The 17,482-nt window shown below is 40.6% G+C and overlaps 1 protein-coding gene across 1 annotated transcript in view; it reads left to right on the forward strand.

Moving 5' to 3' along the window:
- Positions 1-11,037: 11,037 nt before the first annotated feature.
- LOC137266456 (uncharacterized) overlaps positions 11,038-17,482 on the forward strand; it is a 303,788-nt gene continuing 297,343 nt past the window's right edge. Inside the window, exon 1 of the mRNA XM_067801954.1 lies at positions 11,038-11,214. Within this exon, the coding sequence (XP_067658055.1) occupies positions 11,154-11,214 (61 nt within the window). The 5' untranslated portion in view covers positions 11,038-11,153. The remainder of the gene's footprint in view (positions 11,215-17,482) is intronic.

Here is a 17,482-nt window from a genome sequence, read left to right on the forward strand (position 1 = left end):
ATCTACCTTCAGTTGTTGGTGATCTATATAGCCTGTTTTTATATTGTATTGTCTGAATAGGAATATTAGTTTTAACTTTTCGCGCTAGTTTTATCTCTTATTGTGATATTCTAGTTGTTTTACTGTCCGTCGTCGACAGGTTTTTATCATATACATAGATTTCTTTTTTAAGAATGCTTTCGTCACGATATGGCTGCAATACTGCCGATGTGACGTTAAATGTTAACTCACACACTCACTCACTACTGTCTCTATGCTGTGTGGTCACAGCTTTACTATTGTCTTTATGCTGTCTGGTCACTGCCGTACTACTGTCTTTATGCCGTCTGGTCACTGTCGTACTATTGTCTTTATGCTGTCTGATCACTGCCGAACTACTGTCTTTATGCTGTCTGGTCACAGCTTTACTACTGTCTTTATGCTGTCTGGTCATTGCCGTACTGCTGTCTTTATGCTGTCTGGTCACTGTCGTACTACTGTCTTTATGCTGTCTGGTCACAGCTTTACTACTGTCTTTATGCTGTCTGGTCATTGCCGTACTGCTGTCTTTATGCCGTCTGGTCACTGCCGTACTATTGTCTTTATGCAGTCTGATCACTGCTGTACTACTGTCTTTATGCCGTCTGGTCACAGCCGTACTACTGTCTTTATGCTGTCTGGTCACAGCTTTACTACTGTCTTTATGCTGTCTGGTCATTGCCGTACTGCTGTCTTTATGCCGTCTGGTCACTGTCGTACTATTGTCTTTATGCAGTCTGATCACTGCTGTACTACTGTCTTTATGCTGTCTGGTCACAGCTTTACTACTGTCTTTATGCTGTCTGGTCACAGCCGTACTACTGTCTTTATGCCGTCTGGTCACAGCCGTACTACTGTCTTTATGCTGTCTGGTCACAGCTTTACTACTGTCTTTATGCTGTCTGGTCATTGCCGTACTATTGTCTCTATGCAGTCTGATCACAGCCGTACTACTGTCTTTATGCTGTCTGGTCATTGCCGTACTACTGTCTTTATGCTGTCTGGTCACAGCCGTACTACTGTCTTTATGCTGTCTGGTCACAGCTTTACTACTGTCTTTATGCTGTCTGGTCATTGCCGTACTATTGTCTTTATGCAGTCTGGTCACTGCCGAACTACTGTCTTTATGCTGTCTGGTCATTGCCGTACTACTGTCTTTATGCTGTCTGATCACTGCCGTACTACTGTCCTTATGCAGTCTGGTCACTGTCGAACAACTGTCTTTATGCTGTCTGGTCACTGCCGACCTATTGTCTTTATGCTGTCTGGTCACAGCTTTACTACTGTCTTTATGCCGTCTGGTCACAGCCGTACTACTGTCTTTGTGGCACCCATGAAGAGCCACCTCCTCGTGGTGGGTGCTGGGTAACGCTAAGTGCTCTTCTCCCGTGTGGACCCGGGACAGAATGTGTCCACGGCACCCCATTGCTTGTCGTAAGAGGCGACTAAATTGGGCAACCTGTTTGCCGTGGGTTGCGTCCCGTGTCGGTGGAGGACGGGATCCTGGTGGTTGGGGGCAGATGGGCTTTTAAATGCGTTTCATTTGCCCAACACACCACTTCGGCCCTTACTTTACCTAGACGGGTGGTTGAATAGGCCCGATTCAACCAATCGGCTGGTCTTGCCAAGCCCTGTGCATGGACTGTATATGTGTCAAAAAAACAAAGCGTCCGCTTGAAATTGATCCTGTTCATACTGACCACAGACCGTCTCTATCGATTGAGTATTGGCCACGTTTCCTTGTTATTGAGACTCCGGACAAGACACCATTAAAGCTGAACCCTTTTGCAGTATCTAAAGGCATTCAAGGTATTGCTGGGGATGTTAAGAATATTCGGCGCTTACGTTCGGGTGCGCTACTAGTTGAGTGCAGCAAGAAACAGCAAGCATCCAATCTGATGAGTATTGAATCTTTTGTGGGCATTCCGGTCATGGTCTCTGCTCACAAGACCTTGAACACTAGTAAAGGTATCATCAGAGATCGTGATCGATTGTTTGTTGACATGACCGAAATTGATATAGCATGCGAAATGAAGGATCAAGGTGTGCTGTATGTGAAGCGATTTTCAACCCGAAAAAACAATGAAACATTCCAAACTAATACCTATCTGTTTACTTTTTCATGTCCAAATGCTCCTAAATCAGTGAAGGCAGGCTATTGTAACATACAAGTTGATACCTACATCCCCAACCCGCTCAGATGTTTTAAATGCCAAAAATATGGACATGGCGTGAATACTTGCACATTGTCTGTTGTGTGTGCTCACTGTGGTGAGAAAACACACACAACAGAAGATTGTGACAGTGATTTCAAAAAATGCACCAACTGTTCAGGCGACCATTCATCTTCTTCGAAACAGTGTCCTATGTGGAAAGAACAAATGGAGATAACAAGAATAAAGTTTACTCAAAATATCTCCTTTCCTGAGGCAAAAAAAACTGGTAAAAAGGTCTGATCTTCCAGAAAGTTATGCTACAATAGCAAAAACATCATCGGAGTCTACCTCTAACATAACAAAATCATGCACAGGATGCCAAACTACCTTGACTTGGATAAATTGCGATTCTCCACAGCTTTTGTACCCTGCTATGTCATCTCAGACTGAAGAATCACTTTCTAGTACATCAAAGTCGTCTTTTGATCACAAATCATCATCATCTCAGTCAAATTCAAAGTCTCAATCGACAGCTGATAGTCAAAGTGTGAAAGGTAAACCGAAGCCTAAGCCTGATGCTTCAAAACAACAAAGTGGCAGAGCTCCTAAAGGGTCACACAACAAAATTCAATTGTTTAATAAATACGGGTCTCTTGAAGACATGGACGTTTCTGAAAACGTCCATTCTAGGGCACATAGCTTGTCGCCCTCGAAAAGAGTGCGGGGTAGATCCCCAATAAATCCCCCCAAAAGATAGTTTATTCCAATAATATTGTACAGTGGAACTGCAGAGGATTGAGGAATAATTTGCACGAATTACAGCCATTAGTCCAAGATTTTACACCTTCAGCGATATGTCTCCAAGAGACATATTTAAAACAAACAGATACATTTGACCTTCGTCAGTTTAATGCATATCATTGTTTTTCACCTCCGGGTGATAGAGCCAATGGCGGATCATCCATTCTAGTCAAACAAAACGTTATTCAAAGCCCTGTTTCACTTGATACTAATATGCAGGCTGTTGCTGTGAGAATTACTCTACATGTAGCGTTTACGCTATGCTCTGTCTATATTTCGCCATCTTCGACGTTTGCCAAAACTGATCTTCAGGCTCTATATGACCAACTCCCGAAGCCCTGTATTATAATAGGAGATTTAAATGGGCACGACCCACTCTGGGGTAGTGTAACTACAAACACTAAAGGGAAATTGTTGGAGGACTTTTGTTCTGACAATGATTTATGTATTTATAATGATGGTTCCAACACATATTTACACCCTGGTACAGGTACCTATTCTGCTCTCGACTTGTCATTGACAAATTCAGAACTACTAAATGAATTCGAATGGTCAGTCCACGATGACCTGTGTGGAAGTGACCATTTTCCTACTGTATTAAAAGCTGTAACTCCATCTGATGTTCCTCCATCATCAAGGCGAAATTTTTAAATAGCTAACTGGGCTTTATATGAAACACTGTGTGCTGAAAAACTTAAACCTGAACGTTTTATTGACGTTCCGGATGCTATTAAATGCTTTTCTGATGAACTGAATTCCATAGCTGATAAGTGTATACCAAAGTCCTCTGTAGTTCCACACATAAGAAAACCATGGTTCAACGATGACTGCAAACAAGCTAGGAAGGCAAGGAAGAAAGCTGAACATTATTTCCGTCGCCATCCTATGGTGCATAATTTAAATAAATTTAAAATCTTAAATGCTAAAGCGAGGCGTACTTTTAAACAGAACAAACGCCAATCTTGGCAAAATTATGTATCCAAAATAAATTCTCGGACACCCATGTCCAAAGTATGGAACATGGTCCAGAAAATTAAAGGTAAAGGTACTAAATCTACTGTCCATCATCTTAAACATGAAGATCAGTTACTTACGGATAAATCAGATATCGCAAATAAACTGGGCGAAACCCTCGCTAAACACTCGTCCTCTTCTAACTTTTTACCTAAATTCCAGCAGTATCAAAAACAACAAGAAAAGAAAGCTATTGATTTCTATTCTGATAATGGGGAAGATTATAATGAAACTTTTTCTATTCATGAACTCCATACTGCTCTTGATCAAGCTCATGATACTGCTACAGGAGCTGATAACATACATTATCAACTCCTGAAACATTTACCAGAATCCTGTCTGGTAACTACATCGGGTAACTTTCCTCCATCATGGCGTGACGCCATAGTAGTACCAATACCTAAACCTGGACGTGACCATACGGATAAATCCAATTATCGTCCGATTTCATTAACAAGCTGTGTTTGCAAGACCATGGAACGCATGATAAATAATCGACTTGTTTGGTACTTGGAAACCAATAACCTAATCACAGATATACAGTGTGGTTTCCGTAAAAATAGAAGTACTGTCGATCACTTAGTGCGACTGGAATCATTTGCGAAAAACGCACTAATTCATAAACAACATGCTGTGTCTATCTTTTTTTATCTTGAAAAAGCATATGACACAACCTGGAAATATGGCATTTTGAGAGATCTACATGATTTCGGTTTGCGAGGTCGTTTGCCTCAATTCATAGCCAACTTTTTAAATGACAGACAATTTGAAGTCCGCGTAGGTTCTACCCTGTCTGATCATTACAATCACGATCAGGGTGTTCCACAAGGCAGTATTTTGTCAGTCACACTTTTTAGTATCAAGATAAATAGTTTGTCAAAAGTTTTAAAGGATTCAATTGATGGATCGTTATTTGTGGATGATTTTAATATTTCTTGTCGTGGTAAAAATATGCATACTATTGAACGGCAACTGCAGCTGTGTTTAAATATAATAAATAAATGGTGTCTTGAAAACGGCTTTAAAGTTTCTAAATCCAAAACTAATTGTATACACTTTTGTAGAAAATATAAACCGCATAAAGATCCTGAACTGTTTCTAAATGGATCTCCCATAAAAGTTGTAAAGGAGGCAAAGTTCTTGGGAATAATTTTTGACTCGCATTTAACGTTTCTACCACATATCAAATCCCTCAAAACTAAATGCCTGAAGGCACTTGACTTGTTGAAAGTCGTTTCAAATTCTAAGTGGGGAGGGGATCAAGCTACCCTCCTGCAGCTTTATCGATCACTCGTACGTTCAAAACTTGATTATGGCTCCATTGTATATGGTGGAGCCTGTAAAAGCAACCTCAAACTATTAGATTCTGTCCACCACCAAGGTCTAAGACTTTGTCTTGGATCTTTTAGAACCTCACCTGTTGCCAGTCTCTATGTTGAGGCTGATGAATCATCTCTTTCACAACGCCGTATAAAATTGTCTTTACAATACATTACTAAATTATATTCTAATAAATCTAACCCAGCCTATGACTGTGTGTTCAATCCGCTTTATGAAAATTTGTACGACAAGAGGTCTTCTCTTGTTCCACCTCTAGGACACAGAATTAAACCCTTTCTTTCTTCGGCCGGCATTGAGCTGGAACACACTGCTCCCTCCCGTCTCCTTTCTTCTCCTCCTTGGCAGTTGGTTAGGCCACAAGTTGACCTAACATTGACTTCATTTAAAAAATCAGAAACTAATGCATTAGAATATAAACAAGAATATAATCAATTAAAAACTATATATAGCAATTATAAATCCTTATTTACAGATGGTTCCAAGGACGGTGGTGCAGTAGCTTGTGCCACTGTCATTGGATCGAGAACAATATCTTCTAGACTTTGCAGATAATAGTTCTATTTTTACAGCTGAAGCAAACGCCATATTAACTGCTCTTAAATATATTCAAAGACACCCTAAACATAAACAGTATATAATCTATTCCGACTCTCTTTCTTGCCTTCAGGCTATTAAAAATATTTCTTGTAAACATCCACTTTTAATAGAAATTATTGAATCGTACAATAATCTTGCTACTGGCCAGTGCGGCGTCGTCCTTTGTTGGTTACCTAGTCACGTGGGCATTTCTGGTAACACATTGGCCGATCTTGCTGCTAAAGCAGCACTCAACAAATCTGTGACACCACTTCTTATTCCATACTCAGATTATAAAGCTACAATAAGATCTTATATCCGTAATCTCATGCAGAAGAAGTGGGACACCCAAGTAGGTATAAATAAATCACATTAAATAAAACCTTATATCGGTTATACTTACTTGGGTTGTCAGTCCAGATTTGAGGAGGTCATTATGCGACGATGTCGCATTGGCCATACGAGGTATACTCACGAGGTGAAGATCCTCCGTTTTGTATCCCTTGTGATGAAAGAATCACAGTCAAGCATGTCCTGCTTGACTGTGTTGAATATTCCATCACAAGGGATAAATATTTTAATTCACGAACTTTGAAGGATCTTTTTAATTCTGTTAGCTTTCATTTAATTATTGCATTTTTAAAAGAATTAGATTTGCTAAATGAATTGTAAATAGATAAATATTTTATGCTTGGAAGTTTGAAATAGTAACTTAGAGTGTTAGTGGCTGTATCCTCGAGGGGGGGTTAAAGCAGTATAAAATTATTGTCCTCCTGAGAGGGTACGTAAGTCCCAAAACATTTGAAGTCAAATTTGATCTTCCATTTTGTCTTAGCCGTAGAATATGTGTCATTTTAATTTGTGGATAATCTTGCATACAATCACCAGCAGCTAAGGGGATGATGTAAATCCAGCTAGGGATCATGCAGGTAGCAGAAGTACTGTAAGTCCCCATGGCCCCTAGTATGGTGATCTACCTTCAGTTGTTGGTGATCTATATAGCCTGTTTTTATATTGTATTGTCTGAATAGGAATATTAGTTTTAACTTTTCGCGCTAGTTTTATCTCTTATTGTGATATTCTAGTTGTTTTACTGTCCGTCGTCGACAGGTTTTTATCATATACATAGATTTCTTTTTTAAGAATGCTTTCGTCACGATATGGCTGCAATACTGCCGATGTGACGTTAAATGTTAACTCACTCACTCACTCACTACTGTCTTTATGCTGTCTGGTCACAGCTTTACTACTGTCTTTATGCTGTCTGGTCACTGTCGTACTATTGTCTTTATGCAGTCTGATCACTGCTGTACTACTGTCTTTATGCTGTCTGGTCACAGCTTTACTACTGTCTTTATGCTGTCTGGTCACTGTCGTACTATTGTCTTTATGCAGTCTGATCACTGCTGTACTACTGTCTTTATGCTGTCTGGTCACAGCTTTACTACTGTCTTTATGCTGTCTGGTCACAGCCGTACTACTGTCTTTATGCCGTCTGGTCACAGCCGTACTACTGTCTTTATGCTGTCTGGTCACAGCTTTACTACTGTCTTTATGCTGTCTGGTCATTGCCGTACTATTGTCTTTATGCAGTCTGATCACTGCCGTACTACTGTCTTTATGCTGTCTGGTCATTGCCGTACTACTGTCTTTATGCTGTCTGGTCACAGCCGTACTACTGTCTTTATGCTGTCTGGTCACAGCTTTACTACTGTCTTTATGCTGTCTGGTCACAGCTTTACTACTGTCTTTATGCTGTCTGGTCACTGTCGTACTAGCATCTTTATGTGATCTTTATGTGGTCTCATCACTGTCCTACTACCATCTCTATGTGGTCTCATCGCTGCCCTACTACCATCTCTATGTGGTCTCATCACTGTCCTACTACCATCTGTATATAGTCGTGCAGGATGCAATGTTAGTTATTGACCTATGACAGAAAATTACAGCACACAGATAGTCGCACAGTTAGTTCCCGCTTAATATTTCTCCTCTGTAAAAGGAAATTGAAAGCTGTCAAGTAGAGTAAACGTTTGATAAATACCAGAATGTGGAAAGCTCTGTACAAAACACCTCTCTACTAAGGGGTATTTGAAATGAGAATGACCCTCTGCTTCGTTGACCTATTTCCAGTGGGACGCCAGGATAGACAGGCATTGTGAGGGGACTTCGTGGTTACGTTGTCAATAGCATCTCCAAATCTTGAGTAACCCCAGACTTCTTTTAATGCATATTAAACACAGTAAAATGGATAATAATACATTGTCTCCAAATACATGCTTTTAAAGAAACCGGCATCTATTGCAGCTCTGTGGTACTGTTCCGAAAAGGGCCAGGGCCCCGTTTCACAAAACTCTCGTAAGCCTAAGATCTCGGAACTTTTCTCGTAGCATCCGTAGCTCCTATGTTACAGTATAGGCAGTATGGCTACGAGAAAACTTACGAGATCTTAGGCTTACGAGAGTTTTGTGAAAGGGGCCACAGGCTGGTACCCTCACACTGACATCACTGCAAACATTCAATACAGAGACGAAGGCCTGACGTCAAGGCTGTTGAAAGAACATTTAACGTAACCGTATACTTGGGATCATATGTGGGCGTGATCGAAAGCAAAGAAACAACACTATGGCCCGCCGCGAAATATATTGACAATGTCAAAACACTGTTTGCTTTACAGACACTCCTTTACCGTACCTAGAAGTAAAATGTCGACATGCTGTCCACAGAGTTTCAGTACTTCTTGCAAAGGCTAAGAATCTGTACATGGTATCATTAGTATGAGGTATGATATACAGCGAGTTTGTCAGTCTAAATATACGTGAGATACTTTATTATTATATGGATATTCTTACGACAATAAACAAATAGTGTAGTGACTGTTTAAATGAGTGAGAGTTGAGGAAAACGTACTACAGAAGCAGTGTCTCGTTAAAGTACGTGTTAACCATCCAGTCTAACCGGCTCAACCCCCTGCTTACATTCAAGAACCATAGTCGTTTAGGGTCTTTTTTTTAACGGTCATATTTGTTTGACGAGACAACGAGTACGGTATGGCAAGTTTCATGTATAACCATCGGCTAGTATCGTCTTCAGTCAGTATCAACGAAATACCCTCATATTGAAAAGATGAAATACAGAATTAACGCTGGAACAGACATCCCTTAGGAACTCATTGTACTTCTGTTGGGTTTATATTGGTGTATCCATGTCTTACAGAGCAATGACATGACTGTTTTATCTCACAAACATACCATCTCTCAGGGACTTTTATAAATATCATGTCCATGAAGCTGAAACGGGATCACTGCGGTCACCGCCAGTTCTGGTGATTTTATTACTTGGAATGTAAATACATTGTATAAAATGTCACGGTTATGGTGATGTTGTTTGATAGTGTTGCGGCTGCTGGCCATGGGAATGTTTCTCTGTGTGTTTGGTGAACACCACACTCAAATGTTCCATTCCTACGATGGCAATCCTATATATTTGAATCTGGACACTGTCTAGTGAAAGACATCACAAGCATTGATCAGCCACATTGATGTAAGTGGACCAAATCAGTGAGTTTGATCACCCGAACGGTTAGTCGCCTCTTACATCAAGCTTGGGTTTCTGAAGACTAACATCAACCCGCTCCATCTATTCGAATAAATTGTTATCTAAAATATTCATGGTTAATGCATCCGGAGCTATGTCTACCTGATGAATCGTAATGGTATGTTTGAAACCGATCTTTACATATATTGATGATGCATATGTAGAGGTTTGCGTCTGATTGGTGAGATGGGAGGGGAGATGAAGGTATAAAGAACCCTATATGGTATCACTGCACACTTCACCTACTGTTAATGGCCTGTTTACTTAACCGTCACCTCCGGCAGACATGATGGCAAAAGTCTGTATCTCTCAGGTAGGTATCAACTTGGTGGTGCCATTATCCCACCACATCATGCTGATTTGTTCTTTTTCAATTCAGACTTTCTTTCATGCATGATAACATGAAAGGATGGGGATTCCTCCAATAAGTCGATGATCTGTTGCCGTTTATTAATGATCACGTAGTGAAAAAGCCTGCCTCATCCCGACACAGAGTCTAAGAGTGACAAAATATGTCCACAAGCCTATATCACTTGAACTTTCCAGCAGTCATCTTTCATTTATACAAGGAGTCAAGGAGTTTCATTTTACGCCACACTCAACAATATTCCAGCTATATGGCGGCGGTCTGTAAATAATCGAGTCTGGACCAGACAATCCAGTGGTCAACAGCATGAGCATCAACCTGCGCAAATGGGAACCGATGACATGTGTCAACCAAGTCAGCGAACCTGACCACCCGATCCCGTTAGTCGCCTAACACGACAAGCATATTCGCTTTTCGTGGCAAGCATTTGTTGCTGAAGGCTTATTCTTCTACCCTAGGCTTTCACGGGGCTCCTCATTTATACCGACCAACAACCCATCGTTTCAGCTTTTGTAGCTGTGCTTTATATTCTTGAAGTAGATTGGATTTGCTGCGTTCAAAGTTTCAGTGGTGTTTTGAGGACATTTCTTAATTAAACGCATCAAGTGACAAAATGGTATTCGATGCAGTTTGAACTTTCGTGTGAAATCACCTAAATGCCCTCTGTCTAATACATGGAATTTCCCACATGTTCCGTTTTAAATCTACAATGCAGTTCAGCAACTGACAAGATATAGAATACCAAGGTTAACGCGGATTACAGTATTCACGGATGGCGCCTCCACAGCACAACAATACAGCAGAGAAGAAACGCGCTAAATGGTTGTAGTCACCGGCGGTTAGTGATCATCATGGTGTGCTCAGCCTCCACCTTATGTTTGGACATCGCACAAGTTATGGAATATACAGCATCAGTAAATCCAAGCCAGAACTGTAACCCTCAGCATGTCTGCTTGTCCTTCGCTTGTCTTTTGTCATATTTGACAGTTCATGATCTAGACATAAAAAGTATCCGTTTATTGGTTCCTCCCACATTCATCCACGGCCCAACGGGGAGAAGGCCTGTCACGTGAGATACGTTCCCCCACCAGCTATTATTAATCACACGCCTCCTTAGCTCTCCTTATTGAGATACGTGCTCAGTCACTATGAATACCCTGTAGAACAGGTATATATACACCTGAACTACCATTGTGAAAGTAAAATTCCCTAGCGGGCCTAGGGTGGCCGCTCCGAGAGAAGCAAGTACAAACTATACGTGTCATCTCGGCAGGACTCTCAGAATGGATCCTCACTGGATCGCGATTCTAGTTGTCTTGTCGCTGGCTGCCGTGCAGCCTCAAGGTAAGACTGATATATCTCAACTTTTCAGGAGAAAGGACATTGTTGTGCATGAGAATACACGCAGGGTCACAAAGAAAGTAACTCTGAGTGTCAGAATCAAATGGTCAGGCCCTTTTTCAGTAGTTGGTAATGATGAGGAAGCAGAATAGGAATAATCCCATTCTCTACCACCAAGCTTTAATCTAAAGTATGTCTGTAGTGTAGGAAATGTTTGTAGTCGTCCCAACAGGCAGCGCCTAAACTGACATTACCGTTGTATGTAAGATTAATGCAGGAGGTATGTTTTGCTTCTATGGATCTCACATGACAAGTAATGAAGACGTTCTGCTGAATACGTTTAAACAATTAGTACTAACTATATTTCTACAAAACAGAATTACAAGATAAATCTCTGCTGTTTCTAAGTTTAAAACTCTCTCCATAACTTCAATGCCGAAAAATGTCATGGCACTAGACATTTACTGTTAATTTACTGTGTACCAACCGGCAAGGGGGAAATAGAAAATGTATTCCGTGACAATACAGATGGCGATTGTCTTAATTCTGTGTCTACAAAGAGCACCAAAAAGGAGGTTGAAGAATTGTGTCATCGACTGTCTTATTAGATAAATAAACAATACAACTTTCAGATCAAGGTTTACTAAGTATCTTGAATAGAAGAGATAGTCAGTTTGTGATAAATGTGTTGTATATTGATAGTGACGATATTAAAATATCAGATATTTATTGGATAGATATTCTGTTATGTCCAGTAGCACGTTCAAGTTCATTTTCATGTTCTGAGCTGTACAATGAGCCATATTGCCATCGGCACTGAATAAACTGTGCTGGCGGATTACAAAATATGCATAACCCAAGCTACCTCATTATCAGCTTTTTGGGTTCACTCTAGAATCTGAAAAAGGTGTCTCTTGATTTCAAAATTCGTACAGTCAAGGAAGTGCTAACCACGAGGAATTAATACCATTGGTTTTCTCAAACTACTTACAAGATATAAACTGAATTGACCTATTACACTTTTTAAATGGCCGAGTTCGGTTGTCTCACAATACTTGATTTCCACCTCTGTGCACCCCTATCTCACAAAAACAATATGTACAAACTGAAAGCGAATGCTGCCTGAAGTACATACAGGAAACACTAAACCACACGCTGAAATTTTCTAAATACATGTAAAGCATCTCTCTTAAACATTGAAGTAAGAGATTTAGACAAAACGCATGGTTCCAACGGACGCCACTGAGCTCACCTACTTGCATCTTTTTCAGATAAAAATCGATATTTCTGATTGGCTAAGTCAGAACGAGGTAATATTGACAAGAGGTTATATTAACTTACGCTTCGAGTATATCGTTAACCTGAAATAACAGTAATGCTCAGTAGCGATAACGATTCCACTCTACTTTACTAGTATCCACCAGTTAGAGAAATAGGTCAGTACATCTGTGCTAAAAGGTGTGGAGTCACAAAAGGGGCTCATAAAGACTATGATAAGAGGAATATCAAGAGCCATCTCCCCTTTTATTTGTCGCAATATTGAAACTTTCGACGTACAAACCACGCACACTGACCTACAAGAACGCACTATAGGGGAACAAAAAGGTTGACTAACAGGATTATGTCTGCCCACTAGAGGACTGACTGACGGGATCATGACTTCACACTGAAGTAGTACACAAGGATTGACTGAGGGATCATAGCCTCACATTGGAGAAGTACGTAAAGATTGACTGACGGGATCATGACTTCACACTGGAGGAGTAAGGATTGACTGAAGGATCATAGTCTCACATTGGAGAAGTTCGTAAAGATTGACTGACGGGATAATGACTTCACACTGGAGGAGTACACAAGGATTAACTGACGGAATTACGACTTCGGTCTAGTGGAGTGCATAAAGATTGACTGACGACATCGTGACTTCACACTGGAGGAGTAAGGATTGACCGAAGGATCATAGTCTCACATTGGAGAAGTACGTAAAGATTGACTGACGGGATAATGACTTCACACTGGAGGAGTACACAAGGATTAACTGACGGAATTACGACTTCGGTCTAGAGGAGTGCATAAAGATTGACTGACGAGATCGTGACTTCAAACAAAGGAAGTACACAAAGATTGACAAGCGCATGACTTCACAATGGAGTACACAAGGATTGACTGAGGGGTCATAACCTCACATTGGAGAAGTACGTAAAGATTGACTGACGGGATCATGACTTCGCACTGGAGGAGTAAGGATTGACTGAAGGATCATAGTCTCACATTGGAGAAGTACGTAAAGATTGACTGACGGGATCATGACTTCACACTGGAGGAGTAAGGATTGACTGAAGGATCATAGTCTCACATTGGAGAAGTTCGTAAAGATTGACTGACGGGATAATGACTTCACACTGGAGGAGTACACAAGGATTAACTGACGGAATTACGACTTCGGTCTAGTGGAGTGCATAAAGATTGACTGACGACATCGTGACTTCACACTGGAGGAGTAAGGATTGACCGAAGGATCATAGTCTCACATTGGAGAAGTACGTAAAGATTGACTGACGGGATAATGACTTCACACTGGAGGAGTACACAAGGATTAACTGACGGAATTACGACTTCGGTCTAGAGGAGTGCATAAAGATTGACTGACGAGATCGTGACTTCAAACAAAGGAAGTACACAAAGATTGACAAGCGCATGACTTCACAATGGAGTACACAAGGATTGACTGAGGGGTCATAACCTCACATTGGAGAAGTACGTAAAGATTGACTGACGGGATCATGACTTCGCACTGGAGGAGTAAGGATTGACTGAAGGATCATAGTCTCACATTGGAGAAGTACGTAAAGATTGACTGACGGGATCATGACTTCGCACTGGAGGAGTGCACAAGGATTGACTGACGGAATCATGACTTCATATTAGAGGAGTACGCAAGGACTGGCAGACGGGATCATGACTTCATCCTTGAGTACACAAAGTTAACTGTCGGGATCACGACTTCACAGTAGAGAAGTATACAAAGACTGACTTACCTGGATCATGACTTCACACTAGAAGAGTACTCAAGATTGACTGACAGACTGCTGTAACATGTTTCATTGCAAAGTAGAATTATGGGTTATATATTATTGGTTATATATTATGGGTTATATATTACGCAAACTCGTATTCGTGCTCTGTTCACCAGTCTCAAATTTTTGCTGACCCAGTTTTTTACAACGTCGGATCTGCCTTGTTTTCCAAAAGAACAACAATGTGGAACATCCGAGGATATGTGTCTGTGCATGAGAGGCTTTACTGATTGCGTGTCATGACGACAACATCGTTTTAGAGCAGCCATGCCCCGGTGGGCATATCTTATTATAGCACGCGTCCTTATATTATAACTGTTTCGTAATCATTATCTAAAATCGCATGGTCATGTGACTTCATTACTCGTGCATTTAAAACACGTGTAGGGTATCCATATATTGATGGAAGCGTGGGTCAGTCTTTGTAAGTCAAATATCTTTGGAGGCAGTTTACAAATAGATCTATGCTCTGTAACCCCTAAATACGTTCCGACATCTCATGTGTCTTAACAAATATATAGATCAAACGATCAAGTGATCAATTATATACGATCATGCCGTACAAGGGAGTGAGTGAGTTTAGTTTTACGCCGCACTCAGCAATATCCCAGCTATATGGCGGCGGTCTGTAAATAATCGAGTCTGGACGAGACAATCCAGTGATCAACAATATGAGCATCGATCTGCGCAGTTGGGAACCTGTGACCTGTCAACCAAGTCAGCGAGCCTGACCACCCGATCTCGTTAGTCGCGTCTTACGTCAAGCATCGTCGCCTTTTATAGCAAGCCTGGGTTGCTGAAGGCCTATTCTACCCCGGGACCTACAAGGAGACACCCACCAATAACATGATGTGGAGCGTCACATACACAAAATAAACGTGAATAAATCGAGTTTGCGTGTGGGTTTTGTTTTTGTTTTTTGTTTTGGTTTGTTTTTGTTTATTGTTTTGAGAAAAAAAATTGTGTCACTATATATAATGTAACATTTTTTGAGTCATAAGAATTTGTTGGGATTTCTGAATAGTGTTGTTGCTCAACACATCCATCCGTCCATTGAGATCGTAAACGCAGGAGAGTTGTAGGGATCGTAGGAAGAGTCCTTGGGTAAATCAACCCTGTTGTCGCACTGAACTGAGATAAAGGTGGGCATAGGCAAATCTACTGACCGTGAGGGGCCTATGTTGGTACATAAGATTTTTAATTTGAAACCAGTGGAGACAAATTTGTGAACTGTTGAAAAGACCACAGAAAAAAAACGAGGCGCAGGTTGTTGTTGTTGTTGTTGTTGTTGTTGTTGTTGTTGTTGTTGCAGCAGTAGTGGAGACTCAAAGCTTTCATACTGTATGTCTAACAGGAGGGACACGCTTTTCAACAGAAGCTTCTGGGAACTGAATAGGGCGTAATACTTACTTGACTGATGTGTTCGGTCATATGCATTATATTGCCCATTGCCCAAAGGAATTGCCAATTGAAATTTGCTCTTGCGTGAATATTAATAGGGTGTTGTCCATGGGTAGGCACATGGATATCACTGTGTTTGTTGTTGCGACGTGTTTATTTGAACAGTGATAGTCAGCAAGGCCGTGTTACATAAAGAGAATGTACGTTTCGTGCGGGGTTGTTAAGTAAGGCCGTGTTACAGCAAGGTCGTGTTACATGTAGAGAAAGTATGTTTCGTGCAGGGTTGTTAAGACAATACACAGATTGTTGTAGAGTATACCTGGTGCGGCATACAGGTCATTCGGCATGTGCAATGTTTAAAGGACGAAAGAACTCATATTTTGTGTACTCTTTTAACCATTCCATACGCAATGCTTGTGTTTAGTCTTAAGCGGAACACCTAACTCATTCTTAAAAAAAACTTGTGTTTAATTCATACCGAGCGATTTAAAGTTGCCAAAACGCCGTCTGCTTCTCTCTCGCCCGCCAACAAACCACAGACATATTACGTAACTCTGTCGTCAGAGGCCTGCAGTGACGTCATATGAGAAACGATTTTCAGTTAGTTGTATAGAAAATGTGTGGGAAGCTCACCACATTAATTGCTGATTTCTCGACGTCAACAAAGACATGCCGAGTTGTTGTGTTGCTGCCATTACTCCTTGGAGTCGGGTGATGGTGTCACTATACACAGATTTCCACCGCACCCCGTAGTTCGTGCCAAATGTTGTTAGTGAGTGCGAAGCGAGCGTTGTGGAAGTCTGTGCACGTGGTACATGCTAAAGCGGATGGTTCTCACCACCTTCCTCGCTTCTAGGATACAAAATGCTGTTGGGGTTTGTTTTCATCGAGTTATGAAAAAGGATTTTGCATGAACATAAACATTTCTTCCTCGGAAGCGAGGTTGTGGTCTAAATGACAATAATATTGTAAGTAATACTAGGCCTATATTGATACCGGCCTCGCTTCCAAGAGTGAAATTGTTATGTTACAAGCAATGGCATGCAAAATCCCATTGTCCATCAAGCAAATACATGTGTTACTGTCTGTAGAAGTAATTTTGATTTTGTAAGTCGGTGACAACAAACTTAAATAGCACTTGTCCTCAGAAAGGACCCCGCCATTTTTTAAACGGGCTAATGTCTGTTTGAATTATTGAGATTATGGTTTGTTTTTATAAAGTTAGAAAATCAAAACTACTCTCTACAAGTAGTTAAATATGTATTTGAATCATGACCAAAAGGATTTTGCATAACACAACTTGAAACATAACTTGTTCCATGGAAGCAAAGGGGTTGGGGGTGTGGGTTGGTTTGTGGGTTGAAGTGACAATACTGCCCGAAAACTTTCTTCAGTTTCTTAATTCACTTGATATATTAACGTTCACCCACCAGTATGTAGACACTAGTCAATGTAATCTTTATATTTGGTCTTAAAATCCTAATTACTTTATAATCATACTTGCATGCACTTTGAAACTTAATAAAAAGAAACGATCTGCTGGTACTTATAGCGAAACTGTAAGTTTGGTACTGTAACAGGAATGTAATATCTAGACATTTTATAGTTTGCCAATGTGAATCATAATTCGCACGCACGCCCTAGTGTACGTTGTCTGTATCATTACACTTCACGACGAAAACAATGATTCTTTTTAATGTTACGACAAAATGCAAATATTAACGTTAAAACAAATTAAAGTCAGGCTATTACCTTGTTCGAGGAATGTATCCATCAATATCCACAAATGCCAT

Source organism: Haliotis asinina, chromosome 15 (genome assembly GCF_037392515.1).
Source record: "Haliotis asinina isolate JCU_RB_2024 chromosome 15, JCU_Hal_asi_v2, whole genome shotgun sequence".
NCBI lineage: Eukaryota > Metazoa > Mollusca > Gastropoda > Lepetellida > Haliotidae > Haliotis > Haliotis asinina.